The sequence below is a fragment of the Phascolarctos cinereus genome, unplaced genomic scaffold (genome assembly GCF_003287225.1).
Source record: "Phascolarctos cinereus isolate Bilbo 61053 unplaced genomic scaffold, phaCin_HiC Scaffold_4;HRSCAF=312, whole genome shotgun sequence".
NCBI classification, from domain to species: Eukaryota; Metazoa; Chordata; class Mammalia; order Diprotodontia; family Phascolarctidae; genus Phascolarctos; species Phascolarctos cinereus.
In genome coordinates, this window is record NW_027555847.1 from 569,783 (window position 1) to 593,268 (window position 23,486).

The following is a 23,486-nucleotide window of genomic DNA, read 5'->3' on the forward strand; positions in this document are numbered from 1 at the left end:
AGATAAACCGAGCAAATGACGGGTCAGGCAGGAAGGGACGCTGAGCTTGTCCAGCTGCCTGAGGCAAAATATTATTAGCTGGAGATGTGACCTGTGTGTCCACTTCCCCCCTTCTCAATAAACCAGTCCACAATTGGGATTTTTATTCCTTTGACATGATTCAATTTAACAAACAGTAACAAAGCCCCTGCTGTGTGTCACTGGCAGCTCCCCCAGAGGATGGAGGGAGTGAATCCCCCCCTTTTGTTCCCCCAGAGGGACCCCTGAGTGCTTGGGTCCTCACTTCTCACCTGGCTAGGTGATGTCCACGGTCCAGGAAGGGCTGGGGGGAAGGGGACGTCGCTGGTGTTCAGGGAACGCTGCTGGTTGAGGGAAGGGGGGATCAGGAGGGGTAGCCAGCTGGTTCCTTGGGCAGACAAGGGTCAGAACCAAGGAGAGGTAGGCCCAGACAGAGTGTCAGATGGACAAGAGAGGCCTGGGACCAAAAGGGGCTGAAGAAAGCCAGTTCAAACAGGTCTAGGGCAAGAGTGTAGTGGAAGAGCAGGTCTAGCGATTGGCAACTGGACAGGGAAGGAGGGGTCCGTCAGACCAAGAGTTCCCTTAGGGTGGGATGTTGGGCTGGCCATCTGTCCGCTAAGGCCCGAGGGGTGCCAGGCCCATGGCCCCTTCATGGACAGGCAGGAGATGAATGGGATGTGTAGAGAAGCACCCCCTACAGGGGTCTGTGCAAATCCAAACAAAGAGGTGGCAGCCCGGGGCCCCCTCCCACCTGACCCTGGGCCCCCCAGAAGGCCACTGAAGCAAGACAGAGCCAGGAACCCCAGAGCTGGGAGCAGGGGGTGTTTCTCCAATGGAGATCTCAGACAGGAGAGGCTGCCCAAGGGTGTCAGCAGGCCTCTCTGGACAGCTGGCCCCAATTCAGGACAGCCCTGGAGGGCCTTGAGCCCCTTCCCCCTTATTTGGAGGCACCAAGGGCCTTCTCCATGAGTCAAAGGCTGGGAGCCCCTGACCTGGCTTGGGGCACAAGCCTGCTGACCGCCCGGTCCACACTGGTCTGGCCGCTGTCAGCCCCCAGACCAGGACCAGAGAGCAGCGGCCAGCTTCTTGTTCTTGTGCTCCCTGGGTGACCTGAGCAGTCATTCACCCTGGGCCACATGGCCACGCGTTGGGTGCTCGTGATCACAAGAAAATGACCCATGAGCCACATGGGCTCCCTCTGACTCATGGAGAGCTTCCCTTTCATTCCAAGGCTACTCTTAAGGCTCACTCTTCCTCAATTATTCAAGGGGCTCTCTCGCCAGGGTTCCATTAGGTTGCAGAGACTTGAACCAGCCAGAAACATTTGGTCCTCATCCTTGCCCCAGCTCGACCCTTTCACAGAGGGCTGGGGAGGGGCCTGCGAGGGATGAAGCCCTGGGGGGAGGAGGGCACCATCTTCACCTCTGGCTCACCGGCCCTCTGGAGCCGCCCTTGTGTTTACCGTAGCCCGTCCCCGAGGGTGAGGAGCCGGGATGGGTGGGGGCTGTGGGCAAGGCCGTGGGCACAAGGCAAAGAGCGGCTGCCTTAGGGTCAGTCTGAAGTGCTGGTTGTTGGTAGTAGGAGCTCAGACTTCCTGGAGGGTTTGGGTCAGTGATGGCCCTGTGAGGAGCATCCCCCCTGCTGGCTGGGCACTGGTGCCATCCTGGAAGGGGGCCCAGCTGGTTGGAGGCACATCCCAGTGTCCCAAGGGACAGAGGACAGCAAGGAGCCAAGCCTTCGGGGCAGCCCCAGAGCACAGACCCAGGGCCTACCAGGAGCAGGGCCAGGGCCATTCTGGGCCCAGGCAATCCCAGGCAAAGCAGATAGAGGCTCTGGTTTGAAATGGTCCTTCCATAGGACTGGTGACAGTGGACCTCTCAGAAGGGCAGCTGTTGCTGCAGGAGGAATGGGGCAGTCAGCACCACCCCCTTATGTGACCAGTGGTTGAGCACCTACTGTGTGTAAGACCCTGGGCTGGGTGCTGGAGATGGCTGTTCCAGTATCAACACACTGGAGTGGGCTGGCCATCTCATCCGTGTGGACAATCCCTCCAGCAATGCAGATTGCAGCCCCTGCTAGCTGTGCGTCCTCCTCTATTGGGGGTAGGGGGAGGTGCCCTTGGCCCCCAAGGAAGCCTAGGCCCCTCCTGGCTGGGGCTCAGACAGAGCCACTTTGGAGCCGCTAAGTCAGATTTCCAGGATTAGGAACACTTGCTTAGCTCTCTGAATTGTGTCTCCATTATTGCCTCCAGTTTGTGTGATAACTTTTCTGTTCCCCTGATTGAAAAGGCAAATGAGGAAAGCTGGTGGCCCACAGGTACGCTGGGCAGCGCAGACAAGGGAGCAGCAGGCTTTCCCTTCTCAGGACAGACAAAGGCCTCAAGCCGAACTCAGCCCCAGAGCTTGCTGAGCAGTGGCCACTGCTGGGAGCCTGTCTGTGGAATGGCATCTCTCTGTTCTGCACTAATTGCTGGCATTGGCGGCATCCAGCTTGTTCTTTCCATCCCAAATGTGATTAAGAGCACTCATCCTCAGTGCTGAGCGTCCTCTGAGGGGCTCAGGCCACAGCTCTGGGGAGCTGGAAACTGTCCCACCATCGATCCATCCACCCCGATGTGGGCAGTGCACACGAGGTAACACGGCCACGGTGCTCCCCTTGTTGAAGGGAAGCGGAGGAGGCTCCTGGGCCCTGGTGTGGCAGGGCGAGCCGCTGGACTGAGCTCTTCTGTAGCAGTCACCCAGATGGCAAATCTGCTGCCCAGCTCCCTCTCCGGCTCCCCTCGCCCCTTTCACGTGTGAAGAGCCGCTGAGCCCACATGGTCCTTTGTGATCTGTCTGGTGATGCTCATGGGACAGAGGTAGGCATGCGGGAGCCAGCAGCCACGTGTGGCAATGTCCTGAGGAAGCTGGGACTAGGCTCTCCCGGGCAGTTCCCACAGCTCGTCTGGGGCTGATCTCCTGTAGGAGGGCAGGCAGGCAGGGGTGGGCACTCATCATGAGTTCAGGCCTCCTGACCTGCAGAATGATGAGGAAGGGGAGGAGAAGGGAAGCCAGAAGGGACCCCAGAGGCTTCCAGCCCTCAGCGCAGGCCAGAGTGCATTGAACAAGAAGGAGGCAAGGGCAGGGTCCCTGTCCTGGACCAGAAGCAGCCCGGCTGGCTGACTGGACTAGCCGTGTTGGGCAAGCCCGTTTGGTTCCTTCACCAAACTCGTCCCTGCTTTACAGGTGTTTCTGGGTCTCAGATGAAGCCACAGCAGGATTCACACCCTCTGGGAGCATGGTTATCCCTGTGATTTCCACACTGACGTTTTCCCAGGGGAGGTCTGTGACTGCATGTCAGGGAATGGTCTGATCTCTGGGGAATCCATACCTTGACAGACCCCCCCAGGGAAAGAAGATGCACCACAGAAGGCCAGAGAGTGGGACAGGCTGGAAAAAGGGTAATTCTTTGGCGGGTGCAGTTGAGACGCTGTTGGCACCAGTGTGGGGAGGGCTAAACAGAGATGCCCTGACACTCAAGGGGCACGAGGAGGACCCAGTGGTTCCTAGAACACATCCTGACCCTGTGGGCTCCTGGGAAGTAGAATTTGTTTGAAGGAGAGAGCTGTCTTCTTCTGCCCTGGAAGAGGTTTAGAACTGGAAGGACAGGAGGGTGGAGCGCCAGAGCTTAGAGAAGGAGGATGCCCTAACCAGTCACCATCACCATTTTACAGCCCAGGCTCAGGCAGGTTGTGACCCGCCCACGGTCGCACAGAGAGGAAGTGTGTGAAGCAAGATTCCTACTCAGGTTTTCCTGACTCCAAGGCCAGGGTTCACTCTGTCCAATGAAATATGTGTCCTGCCCCTTCCCTCACCCCCACCCCTGGATCCTGAGTCTAACTGAGACCAAAGTTTAAAACAAAAATCAAGTCATCCCCCCACTGAGGCAGTGGCTGAACCGCAGCAGTGAACAGGATTGCTGGAGAGAGTCTTGGGAAGGGGCAGAAGACCACCAAAGAGTCTGGGGTCACTGGCCCAGAGAGGCCAGGAGAGGGGTGGGTGAGCAGAGAAGCAATGAGAGAGAGAGGCTGAGAACTAAGAGGGGACAGGGAGCAGAGACAGGAGGGGGAAGGGGGGGAGGAGAAAGGGGGGGAGGAAGGGGAGAAGGAGGGGGAGGAGGAGAAGAAGGAGAAAGGAGGAGGGGGGAGGAAGAGAAGGAGGAAGGAGGAGGGGGAGGAAAGGGAGAAGGAGGGGGAGGAAAGGGAGAAGGAGGGGGAGGAAAGGGAGAAGGAGGGGGGAAAGAAGGAGGAGGGGGAGGAGGAGAAGAAGGAGAAAGGAGGAGAGAGAGGAGGGGGAGGGGGAGGAGAAAGGAGGAAGGAGAGGAGGGGGAGGAGGAGGTCCAGGGCTGAGCAAGGAGCAAACTTTGCAGGCCTGACAGAAAATCTCCCGTCATTGGTCCCAGGAATGGAAGCTCAGGGGATCAGGTTAGAGGAGAGGATGGGCAGTGTGGACAAGCAGCTTCCCAGTGACAACACCAAAGGAAAGGAAGCATTTGAGGCCTGGGAGAAGGGCTTTGCCTGGGGCCACAGCCAGTCAGGGGCAGGATGATGGCCAGCCCCTTCTCCAGACCCAGCTGCCTCCCTCAGTGAGATTGTGGGCTGTTCTGAGGAAGAGCCAGAGAAAGGGACCAGGGCACAAAAGCCCTCCTGGCTGGTTCTGTCTCCAGCTCTGCCGCAGAGTCTGGGTCTTAGCTTCCTCATCTGTTAAATGAGAGGAAGACAGATCACTCCAGAAAATTCCCGACAGCAGGGCTGTGCATGCTGAGGATGCCCAATCTGTGATCATTGAAAGAACAGGCTGAATCCTGAATGCTCGAAGGACTGAGGTTGATGGTGTAGCAATAATTCTCAAGAGATCTTTGGTTTCATTCACACCAATAGTCCCAAGGGGCAGCTAGGTGGTACAGTAGATAGAGCTCCAGCCTTTGAGTCAGGAGGACCTGAGTTTAAATCCACCTCAGACACTTGACACTAGCTATGTGACCTTGGGCAAGTCATTTAACCCCAATTGCTTCATCAAAAAGGGGAAAAAAAATAGGTCATACCAGTAGTCCCTCTACAATGCAGATCACGCCCCTCTCTGGCCTTAGGGACTTGGACTACATGAGTCACTGGAACCAACCTTCCAGGAATGAGCTCTCCAAACCTAGGCAAACTGGTCCTCAAAAAAAGACAACACAGTCACATGTTAGGGCTGTATTTGAGACCTGTCCAGCTCAGTAGGATCTGTCAGACAGACACGGATGGATGGATGGATGGATGGATGGATGGATGGATGGGTGGATGGATGGATGGATGGATGGATGGTGCTATAGAAAGTGCTATATATACAGTGCTATAAGTGCTATAAAAGAAAGTGCTTTAGAAAGAACAACTGGAAAACAAGATGGCCCCTGCCCTCAAGGAGCTTACCTTCTAAGGGAACTAGGAGGAAGAAAGAGCATAGCAGCTGGTGTGGAAAAAGCAGCCTGGAGAACGAGCTAGAGGTGAAGGATGCACACATGGGCTTGTCCTTCGAGGTACCCTTAAATTCTAGTTCTTCCTTAAGGTCGAAAAGCAGAAAGACAACCTTAAAGATTTTGCTTCATGTTTTGCCAGACACAGCCTAAATCTAGGAATTGGCTGAATATTGACTGGCAAGCCAGCAATGGTAAAGAATAGCCATTTGCCAGTGAAAGAGTGAATCAATTCTGGTCTTGGTGAAGGCCATTTATCAGACCACCATCATCACCCAGTGAGTCTCTGGGGCCTATCACAATCTATAACCGTTGATTACAAAATCAAAACATTAGTTAGCTGGACAGGGAGCTTTGTGGGTGAGGGCAATGGGAGCTGTGCATTGGCCTTTTCTACCATTGGCCGGTCACTCTCCAAACACATTACCTCCTCTATATCCCTCAGGGCATCTCTCCTTAAAAACAGAGCTTGGGAGGCTCTCTGCTCCAGCCCCATCTTCTGCAGATGAGGAAAGCAAAGTCCAGAGAGAAAGTCCAGTGAGAGATCCGGAGGCTTTGACATCTGAGATTAGCTGAGGTGCTGGGAATGCTTAGCCTAAGGAAGAAAAGGCTGGGAAGGACAGGAGACCACCTTCAAGTACTTGAGGGTGGTCAGCCATGTGTGGGAGGGGTCAGCCTTGCTCTACTTGCCCCCAAAGGGCAAAACCAGGAGCAGGGGTGAAGGGGAGAATAGACAGAAAGCCTGGTTTAGAGTCGACACCAGAAAGAGCTTCCTAAGAACTGGAGCTGCCTCAAGTGGTCATCCTCCTTGCTGGAGGTCTGGAGCAAAGGCCAGCTGTCCCTGAGATTTGGACTGGATGCTGCTGCCCCTATCTGGCCAATAGGGTATTCTGGGGTTCAATGAAGGTCACCCAGTTTGGTGGAAGACCCGTGAGCTCTCCTCTCTCCTGCACTGCTTCGCATTTAGAAAGCCCTTTCTAGAGGGTTTTCAGGACTTCTGGGAGCCAAGATGGCAAAGTAAGCGGTAAGTCGCTCTCATCCTCCCTTATTGACCTTGAAAAACCCAGAGAATGTTGCCCCAGGAAAAATGCTGGAATAGTGGAGCCAGTAGAAGGGTAAGATAGAGAGGTCTTTTAGCTCAGGAGAGTAGGGGGGTTAATGGGAAAGGTCCCTCTTGCTGTGGCTGAAGGGGATCAGTACAGGATGGGAGGAGTCCTGGCAAGCCCCACTTCAGCATGCCAGCGGGAGATCCTGAGCCCCAGGGTGGTGGAGCAGACATGCGTCAACACCAGGCATGCAGCAGCCACCGCCACCAGTTCCAGCTCTGCACCAGGTAAACCACCAGATGCCTATCAACATCTGACGCCCAGCACACAGAACCAGTAACCAGGCCCCTAGCCCCAGCACAAGAAGCCCGTGCCCCAGAAGCAGGCCAACTTTAAAAGCCAGGAAAAAGGCAAGCAGGATCAAGAAGCCACAAAGAAAAACAATGACCAAAGGGAAGTACCTCAGTGACAAATTCAGGAGAGGACAACGTTGTCAATGTGCCCACATCCGAACCTCAGAGGGGAACACGAACTGGCCTCAAGCCCAAAAAGCCTGCTTGGAAGAACGTGAGGAGAGAGGCGGAAGAAAAACCAAACAATTCCTTTAAAAACACAATCGACAAAATGGAAAAAGAAAACAAGTCCTTAAAAAGTAGAACTGGCCAGATGGAAAAGGAGGCACAAAAGCTAACTGAAGAAAGCAGATTGTTAGGAATTAGAACTGGGCACATGGAAGCTAACGACTCTATGAGACGTCGAGCAAAATCAAAAGAAGGGAAAAATCAAAGAAAACGGAAAATACCTCATTGGAAAAACAACTGACCTGGATAACTTAAGAACTATTGGTCTACCTGAAAGCCATGATGAAAAAAAGAGCCTGGACAGCATTTTCCAAGGAATTATGAAGGACCGCTGCCCTGAGGTCCTAGAACCAGAGGGTGAAACAGTCATTGAAAGAATCCACCTATCCTCTCCTGGAAAATCCCAAATTGAAAATGCCAAGGAGTATGGTAGACAAATTCCGGAGTCATCACGTCAAGGAGAAAATGCTGCAAGCGGGCAGAAAGAAACAATCCAAATACCGTGGAAGAACCACAGTCAGGATTACACAGGACCTTGCACCTTCTGCATTAAAAGATCAGAGGGCTTGGAATATGATATTCTGTAAGGCAAAGGAGCTTGGATTACAACCGAGGATCAACTACCCAAAGAAACTGAGCATGGTCTTTCAGAGGAGGACTCGGACATTCAGTGAAACAGGGGACTGCCAGACTTTCCTGATGAAAAGACTAGAGAGGTGGCCTAAGCCCTCCCTGGGCTCTGTTAAGCACAAAGACAACACCAGCCTGAGCCAAGGTTCTCCTTGCCTGGGTGGTCAGATGGGGCGGATTGGGCGTGAGACAGATTTAACCTAGACAACCAGGGTGGTTCCTACGCCGCCATTGACTGTAACAGAGGAATATTTACCAGAGTCATTGAATGTACCAAAGTCCACTTAGAAACACTTCTCTGCCAGGAAGGACTCATTTTCCCAGGCCCAAAACCTACAGGGTCTAGACCTGAATGGGTAAAGTGTGTCTCACTAATTTACGAGCTCCGGGACTGAGGTCAAGTCGCAGCCCCTCTGGGCCTCAGCTTCCCCTCCTGACCGATGCCAGGAGGGCCCTTGACCTGCCTTTCTCATAGGTAAATTAGGAAGATAAAGTAAGACAGCTGAGCTCACTGTGGATGGGTGGCTGTCACCACTGCCTAGAGGTCAGGCCTGAGGCCACTCCTTTGCATTCATTCATTCATTTATTCATATACCCAACAAACACACTTGAGCACCCCCTCTGTGCCTAGTACAGTGCAGGATGCAAGGAAACCTGAGGGGACACTGTGGCCCCAACCCAAGAAGCTCATGAGCTCAAGGAGCAGATAAAGCAGACAGACTAGTCTGGGGATGAGATGTCCGGGAGTCCCTGACACCAGCCGTGGGGAGTGCTACAGCCAGCCAGGGCAGCAGGAACTCAAAGGAGGGAAGCCTTCACAGCAGAGGCAGCCTGAGTAGGGCCTGGAAGGATGCTGGAAGACCGTGGGAGAGAGAGGAAGGAGGCGGCCATTGTGGCCACAGGCTTTGCGGTCATCACAGGAGCCCAGAAGGGGCCTCTTGCCCTCTGCAGCTGGTCCTGGAGCCTTTTCTGAAAGACTGCAGCCCCGAGGTAGCCCTTCTGCTAGGAGAGAGCTCTCCTCCCAGGAGAGGATCCCTTAGATCCAGCCCAGACCCCCTTCCCTCCTGGCTCTGCCCTCTGGGCCAAACAGAGCAAGGCTGTTCCCCTTCCAAATGTTGGCCTCGGAGATCCTGAACAGAGACTGCAGTCTTCAAGGCACCCCACCGAGCCTTCACTCTGCTCTCCAAGCCAAACACTCCCGTTCCTCCAGCATGATCTCCAGGCTCTTGCACAGCCTGGCTGCCCTCCTCTGGACACTCCAGCTCATCCTCCCAGGCCATGGAGCCCAGGTGTGGTCTGAACAGGGCATCACCTCCTCGTCACAGGAAGCTCAGTCTCTGTCAGGCGGCCCACCCCACTGAGTTCTACAGAGATCAAAGGTCCCTGGAGCCCCCGGGTCATTTTTAGACTCATAACCATAATTCCATTTGTTACTGTCCTTCAGTTGTGTCAGACTCTTTGTGGCCCTACTGGGGGCTTTCTAGGCAAAGGTACTGGAGTGGTATGCCATTTCCTTTTCCAGCTCATTTGACAGATGAGGAAACTGAGGCAGATAGGAGGAAGTGACTTGCCCAGGGTCACACAGCTAGTAAGTGTCTGAGGCCAGATTTGAACTCAGGAAGAGGAGCCTTCCTGGACTTTACAAATCCAAGATGGCATCCTTACTGGTGGGCTTTTTGGAATTTTTCAGAATCCTGTTGTGTGAATGCTGAGCACCGAGGAGGAGGATGGCACCAGGGAGAGCCTCTGTCGCCTGGGTCTTGGCCTGAGCTCCCATAGAGCACACATCAAGGCCCAGCAGTGAAAGGGCAGCGAGTGATGTCATGACCTTTGTGTATTGCCAGATTGCTCTGCCCCAAGATCACGCCGTTGCAACGTCACCAGTGATGTAGGAGAGGAAATGTTTTTCCAGAAATTCCAGTAGCCTTGAGCATCGCCATTTTAAGTATTTTGCCGAGTTTACAGGTATACAGCGGTCTCTCAACACTGCTTTAATTCAAATTTCTCCTGTGGTTAGGGAGGCGGGCCACATCTTCAAGCTCTCCAGTGCCATGTGTTATTCCTGATTGAGAGTACTCTAAATGTGGGTTGGAAAGGAAAGTTAGGGAGATGTGCATGGACCATGGAAAGAAGCCGGTCTAGCAGCCCAGGGCCCTCATGGCTTCCATGGAGAAGCACTCTTTGTTTCCAAATGACATTATTTTGCTTCTGCTCCTCTCCTTCTGATCCCCTGCATCAGAGGCCATGCATGCGTGGCCTGTTTGTGGAGAAGTGCTCGCTCCACGCCTATTTGTGCTGCCTGCTTAGCAGGTCAGCTTCTCACCAGCTGTGTCTGCTCACAGGCCTAATTCACATTTGCATTTTTAGCATGTGAGGGGAATGAAGACATTCTGTTTGGGGTTCCGCATTGCATTTAGAGTCATGCTGCACACGGGAAGGTTGTTTTCTGTACTGGGGGAATGGCTTCCTAACAGGTCACTGATGGAGTCACCTTGGAAAGCCTGCTCTGGGGGCAGACCGGGGCACTCAGGGCCTCTCAGAGGCCAGATTTTCAGGACTGTGTTCAAGAGGCCAGCTGCCAGGTTCCCATCTGGAAAGAGAACCTGGTGACAAGAAACCACAGCTGTCTCCAGCTCATGCATAGCCAGGGTATGAGATGAGCCATTCTGAAAGAACAGCGACCCCACCCACCAAAGAACAAAGAGTGTCAGAGCTGCAGACCTCAGAGGCTGTCCAGTCCCTGAGGGAAACTGAGGATTGAGGATCTATTGGCTGGCCTGACACCCAGGACTAGCCTTCCTGCCACCCTCCCCGGGAGCCAATATTGTCCTCAGCTCTCTATCAAGGCTGAAGATGATGAACACAGCCCTTGCAGGAGAAGATGACCCTGCCAGGCAGACAACAATCACTGAGGATTGTCTGACCCAGCCTATCCCCTGAAGCCCCAGCTTTCCCTCCAATTTGGCCCCCAGGAGAAAAGCACTGTGACATTTGATCACCCCAGAGGTTCTGAGGTTTGTGAGTCACTGGGTGCACCTCAGTTTATCTAATCCTTGCAACAGCCTGGCAAGGAAAGCGCTACCCACCTTTGGCATCCCCATTTTATAGATGCAGAAACTCAGACTCGGTAGCTTACCTGCACCCACACACCTAGCCAGGGTCAAAGGCGCCTGTGAGTCAGGCTCTCCTGACTCTCAGATCAGCCACCATCCCCTGGGTCAGTTCTCCCGGGAAGTCTCTCTCTTGGCTTTTTCTCTTCGCCAGCCTGCTGACTCCCCAGCCCCAGTTCTGCCCAGCCTCAGTTCCTGAAGTCTGTGAGACCCCTTGGACTCTTCACAACTGTGAACCTAGGCTGCTCTCGGAGAAGCACATCTCAGACAAGGTCTCAGAACCACATTGCTAGGGACGGCATTCCCCCTTCAGTCCTGGACTTTGCACAACAGCAGACACCTCCTGGGTCTCTGGGCCTAATCCTGTCCCAAGCTTCAATGCCCTGTCCCCAAAGCCAGAGAGATCTCTCCATCCAGAAGCCCCTGCATCTCCAACTCAGCATGTCCCAAATGGGCCTCATGACCTCCTAGCCTCCACCTTCCCCTCTTCCCACCTTCCCTAAGTCTACCGATGTCACTCATGCAGAGTGGCAACACTGAAGGCATCCTCAGCAAGCCCTTCCCTCCCCAGCATCTCCAATCTGTTGTCAGGGCTTGGCATCTCTGCCTCTCCACTCCCACAGCCACCGACCCAGTTGTGACCTTCCTCCCCTCCCATGGACCATTGCAATGGCTTCCCAACTGGCCTCTCTGCCTCAGGACCTCCTTCTCCAGGTGTGCCAAGCTCCTACATGTACACATCCTGGCCCAGGAAGCCCCAGGCAACCTTCCTGCCTCTAAGCTAATATGTGGGCTTTGCCTCTGGCTTCTACAGACCTTCACAGTGGGGGTTTCCGCACGTGAATCTCCTTTATGTATGATACATCTCAGCCAAACTAGCTTACTTTGGGTTCTCAGCAGAGGACAGTCACCTGCCCCCATATCTCCACCTAAGCTGTCCCCCATACCTGGAATGTACTCCCAGCCCCTCACCTCGGCCTCTTAGAATCCCTGGCTTCCTTCCACATTCCAGGAAAGTGCCCTTTTCTCCAGGAAACCCTCCCTGATCTCTCCCAGATGCTAATGCCTCCTCCTTAAATTACTTTGGGCCAACGTGGTGGCTATTTGTGCCTGATTTTCCAGGTGCATGCTCTTTCCCCCAGTCTAGTAAGTACCTTGGGGCCAGGGACTGTTTTGTTCCGATTCTGCATCCCCAATATCTAGCACAGCACCTGACACATAGTAGGCACTTTATGCATATGAATTGGATTGTATTCGAATGCATTGGTTTGGAGAGGACAGGAAGAAGCTTGCTGCTCCCTGCAGCTTCCCCAGGGCTCCCCGTGGGCTCCCCTCCTGCTTCTCACCCTCCCTCCCAGTCACCATCTGTGGGATGATTCTAAAAGCCTTGGAGAGCCCTCTTAAGCCAAGGGGCTCCCTCAGAACAAGTGAGGGGAAACACTACACAGCTCCATTCCACTACTCTGCCTCCAGAGCTCTTCACTCTGAAGATGATTGGGAGTCAGAAGGGCTGGAAAACCTTGAACCTGGACCTGGCCTGCAGGAAGGAGCTCCCTCCCTGCCCCGGGTGCGACCTGGCCTCAGAAAAAGTGGGATGGCTCAGGGGCCAAAGCCACAGCCTTACAGGCCATCTGCCGGCCAGCAAGCTCTCATACGCTGGAGTGAGCCCCCGTGAAAGGCAGAAGACAGATGCAGTCAGAGCAGACAAATTAACCCCAACCTTCAAGCCCAGGTTCCCTACAATGAGAGGAAAAGGCCTTTTCCAGGCCTGCATTTCTGAGCTCCCCAAACTGCCATCTGTGTACACACTCCTAGATCTGCCTGCATCCATCTTTTGATCCTAATCTGGGGAAGATGTTCAGAAAGAAGAATGCCCGGGCTCAGGGGGACAGGAGCTGACCTCCTCACTCCACCACCTTTGTAGAAGAAGTCAGGATGCCCTGGAGAACAGCCAGGAGGCTTGGGAACAGGGCTGAGCCCCCACCAAAGTCTCCCTCCAATGCCTCATTGTGGTGGACACACAGCCCTGGGTTCTCAAGACCAGAGCAGTGAGGCGCCAGGTCTGGTGGAGAAGTCACAGGTCCAGCCTTGCCAAGCTCACCACCAGCAGGGAAGCCTTCAGGTCATGAGATTTGGGCTGTAGTGACCCATGAAACATGTAAGATGGACCTTATCCATACACCCTTACCTTTCATGGCTGAAAAGGGGCAGAAAAAAGGTTTTTGGTATTGGGGAGGTCAAGGATTGGGGCTACCTGCATGAATGTTGATTCACCTGAGCTAGGAAGCAGCTGAACCCTTAGTTCATCCAGAAAATTGGGGGAGGGATGGGCTGTAGAGACTGACGAGGGTGAGTCCAGCTACCTCTGAAGTTCTAGACTGGACCTAACCCAGGCTGGCCCCTGGTGTTCTTAAGTGCAATGCCAGGACAGAGGGACTCAGCTGAGTTAGTGAGGAAAGGGAAGAAAGCTCAACAAGGACAGACCCCACGCCCCCTGCCTCAGAATTGCCTTTGTGGTCTGCCAGCCAAGCCTCAGAGCATGCACGGAGTCCTGTGGTACTACCAACATGTGTGGATGTGTGCCACCTCTCTGCTTTTCACATCAGCTGTTGTTAGGATGCATAGCACCAGCAGACATGTTGATTTTGAGATGTCCTAGAACAACTAGGGCATCTAGGGGCACCGAGCCTGGAGTCAGGAAGACTCAAGTTCAAATCCAGCCTCAGACACTTAGTAGCTGTGTGACCTGGGCAAGTTACTTCACTCTGATTGCCTCAGTTTCTCATCTGTAAAATGAGCTGGAGAAGGACACGGCAAACCATTCCAGTATCTCTGCTAAGAAATCCCAAAGGGGTCACAAATTATCGTGTACAACCGAAAACAACTGAACAAGGACAATTCTGACCAGAAGCATCCAGCAGGCAGGGGACGTGTAGGTCTGGGCCTCAGGCTGAACCCAATTCTTTGAGAAGGAGACTCTCCAGGGAGAAGAGAAGAGTTAGGCTTAGGGGTGGTCACCCCAACAATACCCCGGCCCATCCAGTCACACCCCCAAGGGCTGGGGCTGCCCTGCCTCCGTCTAAAGGAGAACCTTCCTCTCCCAGACTCAGCAGCTGTTAATCCCAGAGAACCGCCCGCAACACAGACAGAGTCAAGGCCTTCCCCAAAGGTGGCCCACCAGCAGGGGTAGAAGGAGGCCTCAGAGTCCAACATTGCTGCCCGTCACCCCACGAGCCTGGTGCTCATTTTGTCTATAAAAGTCTCATCTCTCCTGTATCTTTGGTACAGGCCCCTCCCCTGGCCCCAGGTAAGCTCCTCCAAGGCCAAGGCTGATTTGGCCTCTGCATCCCCAGGCTGGAGCCTCATCAGCACCTTCTGACGGGGCCTCAGAGAGAGACCACCCACAAAGAGTCTGTGGGAGGGCTTAGGAGAGGGCTCCAGAATCAGGACCAGCTTCTCAAATGGGGGTGGCAGAAACGGCCCAGTGGGATCCCACATGTGCAGAAGATGCTCTGCAGCCTCCCGGGCAGGCCCTAGGGATCTTCCAGTGGACATGGTGGCCTCATCGCCTCCTCCTATGACCCCTCCGCCACCTTTGCCAGACATTGGAGCTTCCAAATATAGAACCCTCCCTGGGACAATGACAAGTCAGTCCTGGTAGGCAGGGCCGCTCTCTGCTTTCCTCTGGCCCCCAGAGGCCAGCCAATGCCCAGGGGCTCCTCTGAGGAGGGCCAGGGGCAGAATCATCATGGAGGCTGGGAATGGCTGGGTCTTTAGCTGGGCTTCTATAACAGAAGGAAAAGACGGGAGTGGGATGCAGCAGAAAGATGGGGTGGGCTTTGCTTACGGCTCCCATTTCTTTGCTTTTCCAGAATTGGTGCCCCTGTGATTCTCGCCATGGAGACGTTCTTGTGCATCGTCCTTCTCACCGTAAGTACAAGGAAACAGTGGGTCCTGGGCCCCACCCTTCAAAAGGGTGAGCATTGAGTAAGCCTGTGGTGGCATTGGCAAGGACCGCCATGGTCTACCAGAAACATCATAGTTGGGCAGGACCCAACAGCCTCACAGTCTGACCCAGACTAGATGGAAAGCTCCCCCATGATGGGCCTGGCGAGTGACCGTCCACTCAGCTAAAGACTTCTGCAGCAGCCGGTCCTCTTTACACTTTTTATTGTTAGTGACGTCCAGCCTAGGTAGGTCTCCACACTCAGTGCCCATAGTTCAGATCAGTCTGATGCCTCCTACGCATGAGTGAATGAGTGAACATAGAGACAAATGAATGAGTGAAAAAGCATGTATTAAGTGTTTGCCATGTGCTAAGCACTGAAGATACAAATAGAAGCATCCCTGCCCTCAGGGCTTACAGTCTAATGGAAGAGACAGTACACAAAGTGACCACACATAGATGTACCCGTGAAAAGTAGTGGGAAGAGGGGAGCATAGCTGAGAAATGTCTGCAAAGCAGCATGGAAGGTAGGTGCCTCCCCATCCACCTGAACGGGAAGGCCAGAACCAAACACACTGTCCAGCTGCGGCCAGAACGGAGCACAGCTGGCCTGGATTTGGCACTCTTCTGAATGCAGCCCAAGGTCACAAGCACCTCACCAGGCTGAGCTTGAGGCCCAGGAAATGTCCAGGACTCTTTCTAGAGTGTAGTCAGGACTTCTCTGTCTCACACTTGGGACATTGACTTTTTGATCCCAAGGGCAAGATTTTCCATTGATCCCTCCCAAATTTCATCTTACTGGATTCAGCCAATTCTGTAGCCTGTCCAGGTCCTTCCAGATGCTGACTCTGTCATCCGGCCAGTCAGTCAGTCAAGCAATATGAACTGGCCATTCACTAAACAGTGGAGTTGCAAGAAAAAAAGGCAAAAGCTGCCCCTGCCCTCAAGGAGCTCACAGTCTAACAAGCAAGGACAAGAGGCAAGTAACAACATCCGTACAAACCACATGCAGCGCAAACCAGATGTCATCTTAGAGGAAAGGTGCTGGGCTGGCGAGGGGACAATGGCATTTGACCTGAGTCTTGAAGGAAACCAGGAGACAAAGTGAGGACGGAGATGGAGTTGGGAGGTGGAGGCTGGCATCACTGGAGTGTGAAGGGGAGGGAAGCAGGAGACAACTGGAAGGGGAAAAGGGGGCCAGGAGGAGAACTTGAAATGACAGAGGATTTTCCATCTGCCCCTGGCAATGGTGGGAGGTGATTTGGAGTGCATTGAACAGAGGAGTGGCAGTCAGACCTGTGCTTTGGGGAGATCCAATTGACCTCTAAGTAGAGGATGGACTGGAGCAAGTCAGATAGACCCCACTGCAGCGATGGCAACAGTCTGAGTGTGAAATGAGGGGCCTCCACAGGGTTGGGAGCTGCGTCAGAGGACAGGACAGGGCTCGTGCAGGAGAGCAGTAAGGGACCCTGGCAACAGGGCCAGCCTGGGTCATGAGGAAGATGGCGGCACCCTTGGCAGTCATGGGGATGTTGGGCAGAGGGGAGCTGGGTTTGGGTCATCTACAGATGTGATGGGCCTATCACCCATGCTTTAGCTAAGTCACTGATATTCAACCGATGTTAAATAGTACAGGGCCAAGCACACATTGTGTGGGCTTTGTGCCTGAGTTCAAATCCAGTTCCAGAGGCTTCCTAGCTGTATGCCCCTGGGCAAGTCACTTAATTTCTCCCAACCTCAGTTTCCTTGCCTGTAAAATGGGGATCACAATTGTGCCTCCCTCAAGGGTTATTATCAGGATCAAAGGAGATGACAGGCTTTGTAAGCTCTGAAGGCCTCTGCATTATTACTATTGTTATTATTATTATTATTATTATTATTATTATTATTATTATTATTATTACCGGCCATTATTACCGCCGTCACCACTGTCGCTCTCCTGCCCGCTTCCTGACAGCCAGAGGCTCACAAGGCCCTTCAGAACTTGCCAGTCGGTTCTGAGCCCCCCAGGCTGCTGTGGCCCAGCGAGCCCACGAGCCTTCCACAAGAACCATGCGACACCTCTGCCATAGCTAACCTGGAAGCACACTCTCTCCACAGCATTCGCCTCACCTATCAGCTTAGTCATTCAGTCGTTTCAGTCGTGTTTGACTCTCCGTAACTCCATTTGGGGTTTTCTTGGCAAAGATACTGCAGTGGTTGGCCATTTCCTTCTCAAGTTCATTTTACAGATGAGGAAACTGAGGCAAATATGGTGAAGTGACTTGCCCAGGGTCACCCAGCTAGGAAGTGTCTGAGGTTGGATTTGAACTCAGGCCTTGTGGACCCCAGACCTGGTGCTCTGCGCACTATGGCGCCCCCTAGCTGCCCACTAGTAATCCTGTCCAAAAAGAGAGGAGGCAGTCCTAGACCCCCTGATCTGAATGAAGACCGCTCCCTCTTCCCTGTCTCTTTAATCACTGAGTCTCCTTGGAGTCATTCACCAATTATCTCTGTAATGACCCAGCCTGGAACTTTCCCAGCACTCCAAGCCAAGTCTGGAGATGCCCAAGAGGCCTTTGGATGTGAAGAGGCATGGTTTCAAACTGCATTTTATTCGAATAAGGGTCAGTTTGCCTTACAAATGGACAAAGGTCATTTTAGATTCTTTCAACCAAGATCAACACTACTCCTAGCCAGTCCAGATTTCAACCCTTCCTGAAACTGTTGGTCACTGGGTGAGCAAACAGGTGAGCTTGGCATCATTATCATGTGAGCCTGACCCCAGAAGGAGCTCCTGAGCCTGGCCTCAAAACTACATGAGCCTGGCCCCAGAAGAAACCCATGGGCCTGGCCCTAGAAGGAAGGAGCTAACCTGGCCTCAGAAGGAAGGGGCTAGCCTGGCCTCAGACCTTCAGGAGCCTGGCCCCAGAATGCTGAGCTGCCTCTTTACAGAGCAAGTCCCGCTCTGCTGTCACCTCAGGGTGTTTCTCTGTAGATTCTCCTAGGATTTTCTGGCCCTTTCAGTTCCCAGACTTTCCTTGGTCTGTTCAGCTGCATTCAGCTGGTGAGATTTTACAGAACAAACAGGAGAGTTGAGGTCATTTTACGCCCTCTGACTTTAGTTCCTTTGGGTCTTTGCTTTTCCCAGGCACAACTGGCCAGCCAGATAATTTAGTGCCTGAAGCAGTTGTCTGGGCCTGGGCAGAGCAGCCTGGCCAACGCTGGCCAGCAGGACAGCTTCACCTTGCTCGGCTTTCAGTGACACCCTCAACTTCCGACAGATTCTTCTCCTAGGATGATGAGGACACTTTCCTGGGCACGGTGATGTTGGCGGAGGAGATGAGCGCACACAGGCTTTTGCCCAACTTAGAAATTAATGAACTCGGCATCAAATCGCATTGTACAGAGTTGTCCCACGATCGTCACCCACTGAGCCCTTGTTCTCTTGGGAAACATCCTTCTCCCATGAAAACCCTTTCGGCATCGGGAAAGCAAGGGCTTGGCTGACCTGAAATGGAATGGGTATGTCCCAATAGGGGAATGAGGTGAGGGGACAAGACATTCCTGCAGGGCTAGAAATGGAAGATTCCCAAAAAAGAATGGGAAAGTGGAGTCAGTCCTTGCCCGATGAGCCCCACCGTGGAATGTGGCTTCCACCAGGGCACTAGTTCTCAGCCACTCTGTTTCCCAGGGTGGGTCTGTGCATTTCACTGGGTTTTGGTAGCAGAAAACTATCAGCAGCATAGACTTAATGTACGAGATAATTTTTAACTACAAAGATTTAGGCCCATTGTCTTAGAATTGCCTGCCTGTTCCAGGAATGACAGTGCAGGGTTTCTTTTGACTAGTTTCAAAGAACACAAAGAATTTCGCCTATTTCCCAAAGCCAGGAAAAGTCTCTCAGAGTCTCAGGGTCTCCTTCCTGCTGCTCAGAGCTCTTCTTTGTCTCATTCACTCCCTCTGGGGATGCCCCAGCCTCGAGCTTGAGCAGGCAACGCCTCCGCACTGCGCCTGGGGGCACTCGGACTTACTGGAGATGTCTGTATAGCCCTCGGCTTCCCACAGCAGCTTCAGTGGGTTTGGGAGACCGAGGCAGCAACTGTAAAGCACTGGGCAAGCCTTAAGGATTGTAGCAACATCCACCACCATTGGTCATCAATATAGTGATTTGCACATTTGTGGAGTTTTACCACCTTGGACCAATAGTAGATATCATAAATGTTTTCCAAGACTCTGTTTGGTCATTAAGCCTATGTTGGTTTGGGTTCTCCCCATTACCTCCTGTTTGGCCTACTGCTTCCCACATCCTTGGACAGAGCCAGGAACCATCAGGGAGGGCAGAGAGTTGCACCGAGGCAAGGGTTGAGCGGAAGTCAGTTTGGTGGGATTTCCAGCAGTGAGAGCTGTCCCAGAGCACAGCGAGCTGCTTGGAAAGTGGCGTCTCCTTCCCCCGGGGAAGCTCCAATCAGAGGCTGAAGACGCACTGGTCATCGGGTCATAAAGCCACTTCTCTGAGGTGCATCTGGCCTGGATGATAGCTGAGGCAGGCGCTCGCCCCCTCCAGCTCTGAAATTCTGGGATTCCTAGGTCTGTGAGAACCTAAGTGTCCACCAGCCCGGAGCCCCAGAAAAACCCGATCCTGAGAGCGTACTGGAGACGACTTCTTGGGATTGACTCCCTGGTGCCTCTAGATGCCTTTGCTGCCCTCAAGGAGCTTACAGTCTAATGAGAAAGACAACAAGCAAACAGCCATATACAAACTATAGACAGGATAAATAGGAAAGAATCAACAGAGGAAAGGCAATAAAATTACAGGAGGTTGGGAAAGATGAGATCTTAGCTGGGACTTGAGGCCAGGGAATCTAGTCTGCAGAGATGAGAAGAGAGAGAATTCTAGACATGGGGGATGGCCAGAGAGAATGCCCAGAGCCAAGAGATGGGCTAGGAGGCCAGGGTCTCTGGATGGAAGAGTACTTGCTCGAAAGGTGGAGCAAGAGGGTGAGAGCTTAAAGGGAGCTCCTGGAGTTTGGGCCAGACTTGGCCTTGAATTTCACCTCGGATGTCTACTACCTACATCACCCCTGACAAATCCCGCCGCCTGGTTCCTCATCTGTGAGATGAGTTCACAACTTCTGGAGCCCCAACGACCCAGAAGTGCTTTCCAGATCCAAAGAGCATATTAACATCTGAAAAGTACTCCACGGATGCCAGTTCTCATCATGCTCAAGAATTCATCTCCAGCAAGGTTTAATCTTGGTTCCCACACCGGGAGGAGCAGCGATGCCTCCTGGCAATGGGCTGCGAGAGGTGAGCCCTCTCACCTTAGGAAAAATCCCTCTTCATCCAAAGTGCCAAGAGGCACAAATCACCAGAGTCTGTGTCTCTGTGGCTTATCTTTACCAAAATTGTGTAAAAGGGTATTTCTTGGGAATTCCTGCCACACCCATGAGCACATTGGCCTGGTGTGTGCACACGCTTGCACACAAGTACATACATATACATATGCCTGGGGGCACATACCTGTGTGCATATGTGTCCATGGATACATACATATATGTGCACACAAATGTGGGTGTGTGCATACATGTACAAGGTACATATATACATTGTGCTCGTGTGTACATACATGTATTGCATGCATACACGGACACATGGGTGCACACACTAATCCTCGCCTTCCAATGAAGACAATAATACCAAAAGCAGATGTTCATAGAGTATTTTGTAGAGTACTTCAAGGTCTTCAAAACACTGGATGTACACGACCTCATTTTTTCTGATCCCCGTTTTATTGATGAGGACATTGAGACTCAGCGTAAGTGACTCAAGCAGGATAGCACAGCCACAGCTGTCCCTGTATACATGACCAGAGACTCTCCATCCTTCCACTGACTCATGGAGGTTGATGGGCACAGTGTTCTCACTGAATCTACTGGAAGGATGGACCCCATGATCAAGTTCCCATTGGAACAGTCCTGGGCTTCTGCCTCTAGAACCATGGCGGATGACTTCTCCACCAACTGTTGGAGGTAGACCTTGGCAGGGGCTCCCCGAGAACCCTGGGACCAGCTGCACACTCTGTCCCACACACTGGGACACACTGCCTGGTTCCCACCAATGCTTCCAGCCGAATGACTCCCTGTAGCCACTGCAGCCAGGCAGTGGCTTGGCGGTGGTAGGCATGACATCATTGGCTGGAGTTTGGGGAGTGACATCATGCGTTCAGCTGCTAACCCGCTGCAGGGGACACCGTTGAACGGCTCTCTGCTGAGGAACCAGACTGCCTCAGGCAGGGCAGGGCCACAGCCTCCCGAGGGATTCTCAGGAACTCTCAGGAACAAGGCAGCGAAGGCCCGCCAGCTCTCCACTTCCAAACGCCCAGAATCCTGGCTGAGGCCCACGCCCCTGCAGCTCTGATGGGGGGGGAGGGAGCTGGTTAGGGCTAAATGGCACCCTCTGTCAGGCAGCCCCAAGGGCCACCAACTCATCTTCCTTCTCTCCCTGTAAATGGGCCTGACTGTTCTTGCCAGGGATCTGCCCACCCCCCCCCCCCCAGCTTCATGTATGGATGGCCAGAACCTCTTGGCAGGAAGGTCATTGTGATGCATTTATCCAAGTGCTGTGTGATCCCATTTAAACCGTTCATAGCCTCCCTGGCCCATGCTCTCCCACAAGCACTCATACACATACACCCCCGCGGACCCTCCCATGCCCTCACACACATGCATACAACCTCCCATACTGCACACTCACATGCTCACACACAGACACACACTCATGTACATATTCATGAGCCTCCATGTACATTCACACACATGCCCATATACATGCCATCTCCATAAGCAGTCTTAAATGCAATAATGTCCAGACACACCCATGTAGCCCCGACATAAACACAGCCTCCCTCACACACACGCTGACACGCATCACCCCATACACATACATACTTATGCCCATATGCACAGACCTCATACACATATGCATATACACACATACAACTAGGTCACGGTTGATGTGAGTTCCAATAATGCAAAGTTCTGTTTCATGTGAATTATGAAATATCAAGTCACATTTAAGATGAGCCAAAATTCAATTAATGTAAGGAGTATAAGCTAGTTAAGGGTTTTAACACTTGACTACATCCTTAGGCCACACTTGTGTGGGTGGGATGGGCTACTCTGATTACCCAATTACCAACAGTTGTGTCATTGTTATTTTGTGTGTGTGTGTGTGTGTGTGTGTGTGTGTGTGTGTGTGTGTGTGGCAATTGGAGTTAAATGACTTGCCCAAAGTCACACAGCTAGTGAGTATTATGTGTCTGGGCCAAATTTGAACTCAGATCCTCCCGACTCCAGGGCAGGTTCTCTATCCACTGTGCCACCTAGCTGCCCCTGTGTTATTGTTTTTAAAAAAGCCTTTAGCAAAATGGACTAAAGGAAGAAGGCTTCAGATGGAGATGTGGCCAGTGCAAGAACAAAAAAGAAGCTCATTACTACATTAGAACAAAAACGTGACGTGATTGAACAGCATGAACGTGGTCATCATAAGTAAAAGGAATTTTATGGTTCCTATTACAGAAGTCCACGTCACTGTTGGAATGCCTTATGGGTGATGTGGAACATGGAGAGACAGGCAAGAGGAATCCAAAAGAAAGGCTATGTCTCAGCAGCCTGGTGGCCACGAGAAGGAGGAAGTGCGTCACAGGGACGGCTTGGGCGGGCGTCTTAGCTGTGGCGATCAGAGACCGCCGTGGCACGCACAGCCTTTCGGATCAAAGCTCCAGTGTACGTCAGACACTGAAAGGAAAGGGCACGAGGTGATGGTGAAGACCCTTTTACCACAGGTGTTGGTCACTTCTGTTCCTTTAAAAAGCAGAATCAGCTGGAGGAATGGAGAGACAGCCGCTGCCATGTGGAAGCATGTCTCGCTGGGCAGGTTTTCCCTTGGAAAAGCAGACTGTGATAGGAGAAATGACAAACCTGGGAAGACAGCTTGGCTTGGAACAACTAGAAAAGGGCGGCCTGGGAGTGAGAATGACCTGCTGATGATCTCCTTCGTTTGGATCAGCAGCAGGTTCTGGAAGGCTCCAAAGGTGTGCAGACGGAGACGTTGGCCCTCTGGGGACAATCTGAGGCTAGCTTCCTAATGGGAGGAGTGGTGAGGCCACGTGTTGTGGATGGCGACCCTGACGTCAGGGAGAATGCATGGGTCCAAGGCTCCAGGCGTGGGTCAAGCTCTCTGTACCTACCAGCATATGCACGAAGGCTTAAAGAAAGGGAAGGCAGTTCAGTCTAGGCTGCTAACATGCTTTAAACAAAAATAGTGACATTTTCATCACATCAGTGTAGGCTTATCTCAGGGTTCAGCAATTTTTAAAAAAAAATAAACTTTAAAAATGTTGCTTTCTGTAACTGCTTAATTATTTTCTAATAAATTTGAACAGAAATAATTTTTATCCTTTGCTGTTATATTACATTAGTAAACAGATAAAGCTTATGTTTGAAAGTTTTTCATTGAATAATTCCATAGAGCTGGAACCAATTACCTTATTTTACATACAATTATAACTTTTAATAGTGCAAATCTGAATAATGCAATCACTTTACAGGATTCATTATTCACACTAATCAGGACCTGGCTGTAAACTGCTGTATATACAAATATGTGCACGCACATTTAT

General features: G+C 52.5%; 1 protein-coding gene across 1 annotated transcript in view; it reads left to right on the forward strand.

Annotated features, from left to right (window-relative positions):
- Window positions 1-23,486, forward strand: part of CALCR (calcitonin receptor) — a 140,128-nt gene that overhangs the window by 68,987 nt on the left and 47,655 nt on the right. Inside the window, exon 3 of the mRNA XM_020978576.2 lies at window positions 14,751-14,808. Coding sequence (XP_020834235.1) covers window positions 14,776-14,808 — 33 coding nt within the window. The 5' untranslated portion in view covers window positions 14,751-14,775. The remainder of the gene's footprint in view (window positions 1-14,750; window positions 14,809-23,486) is intronic.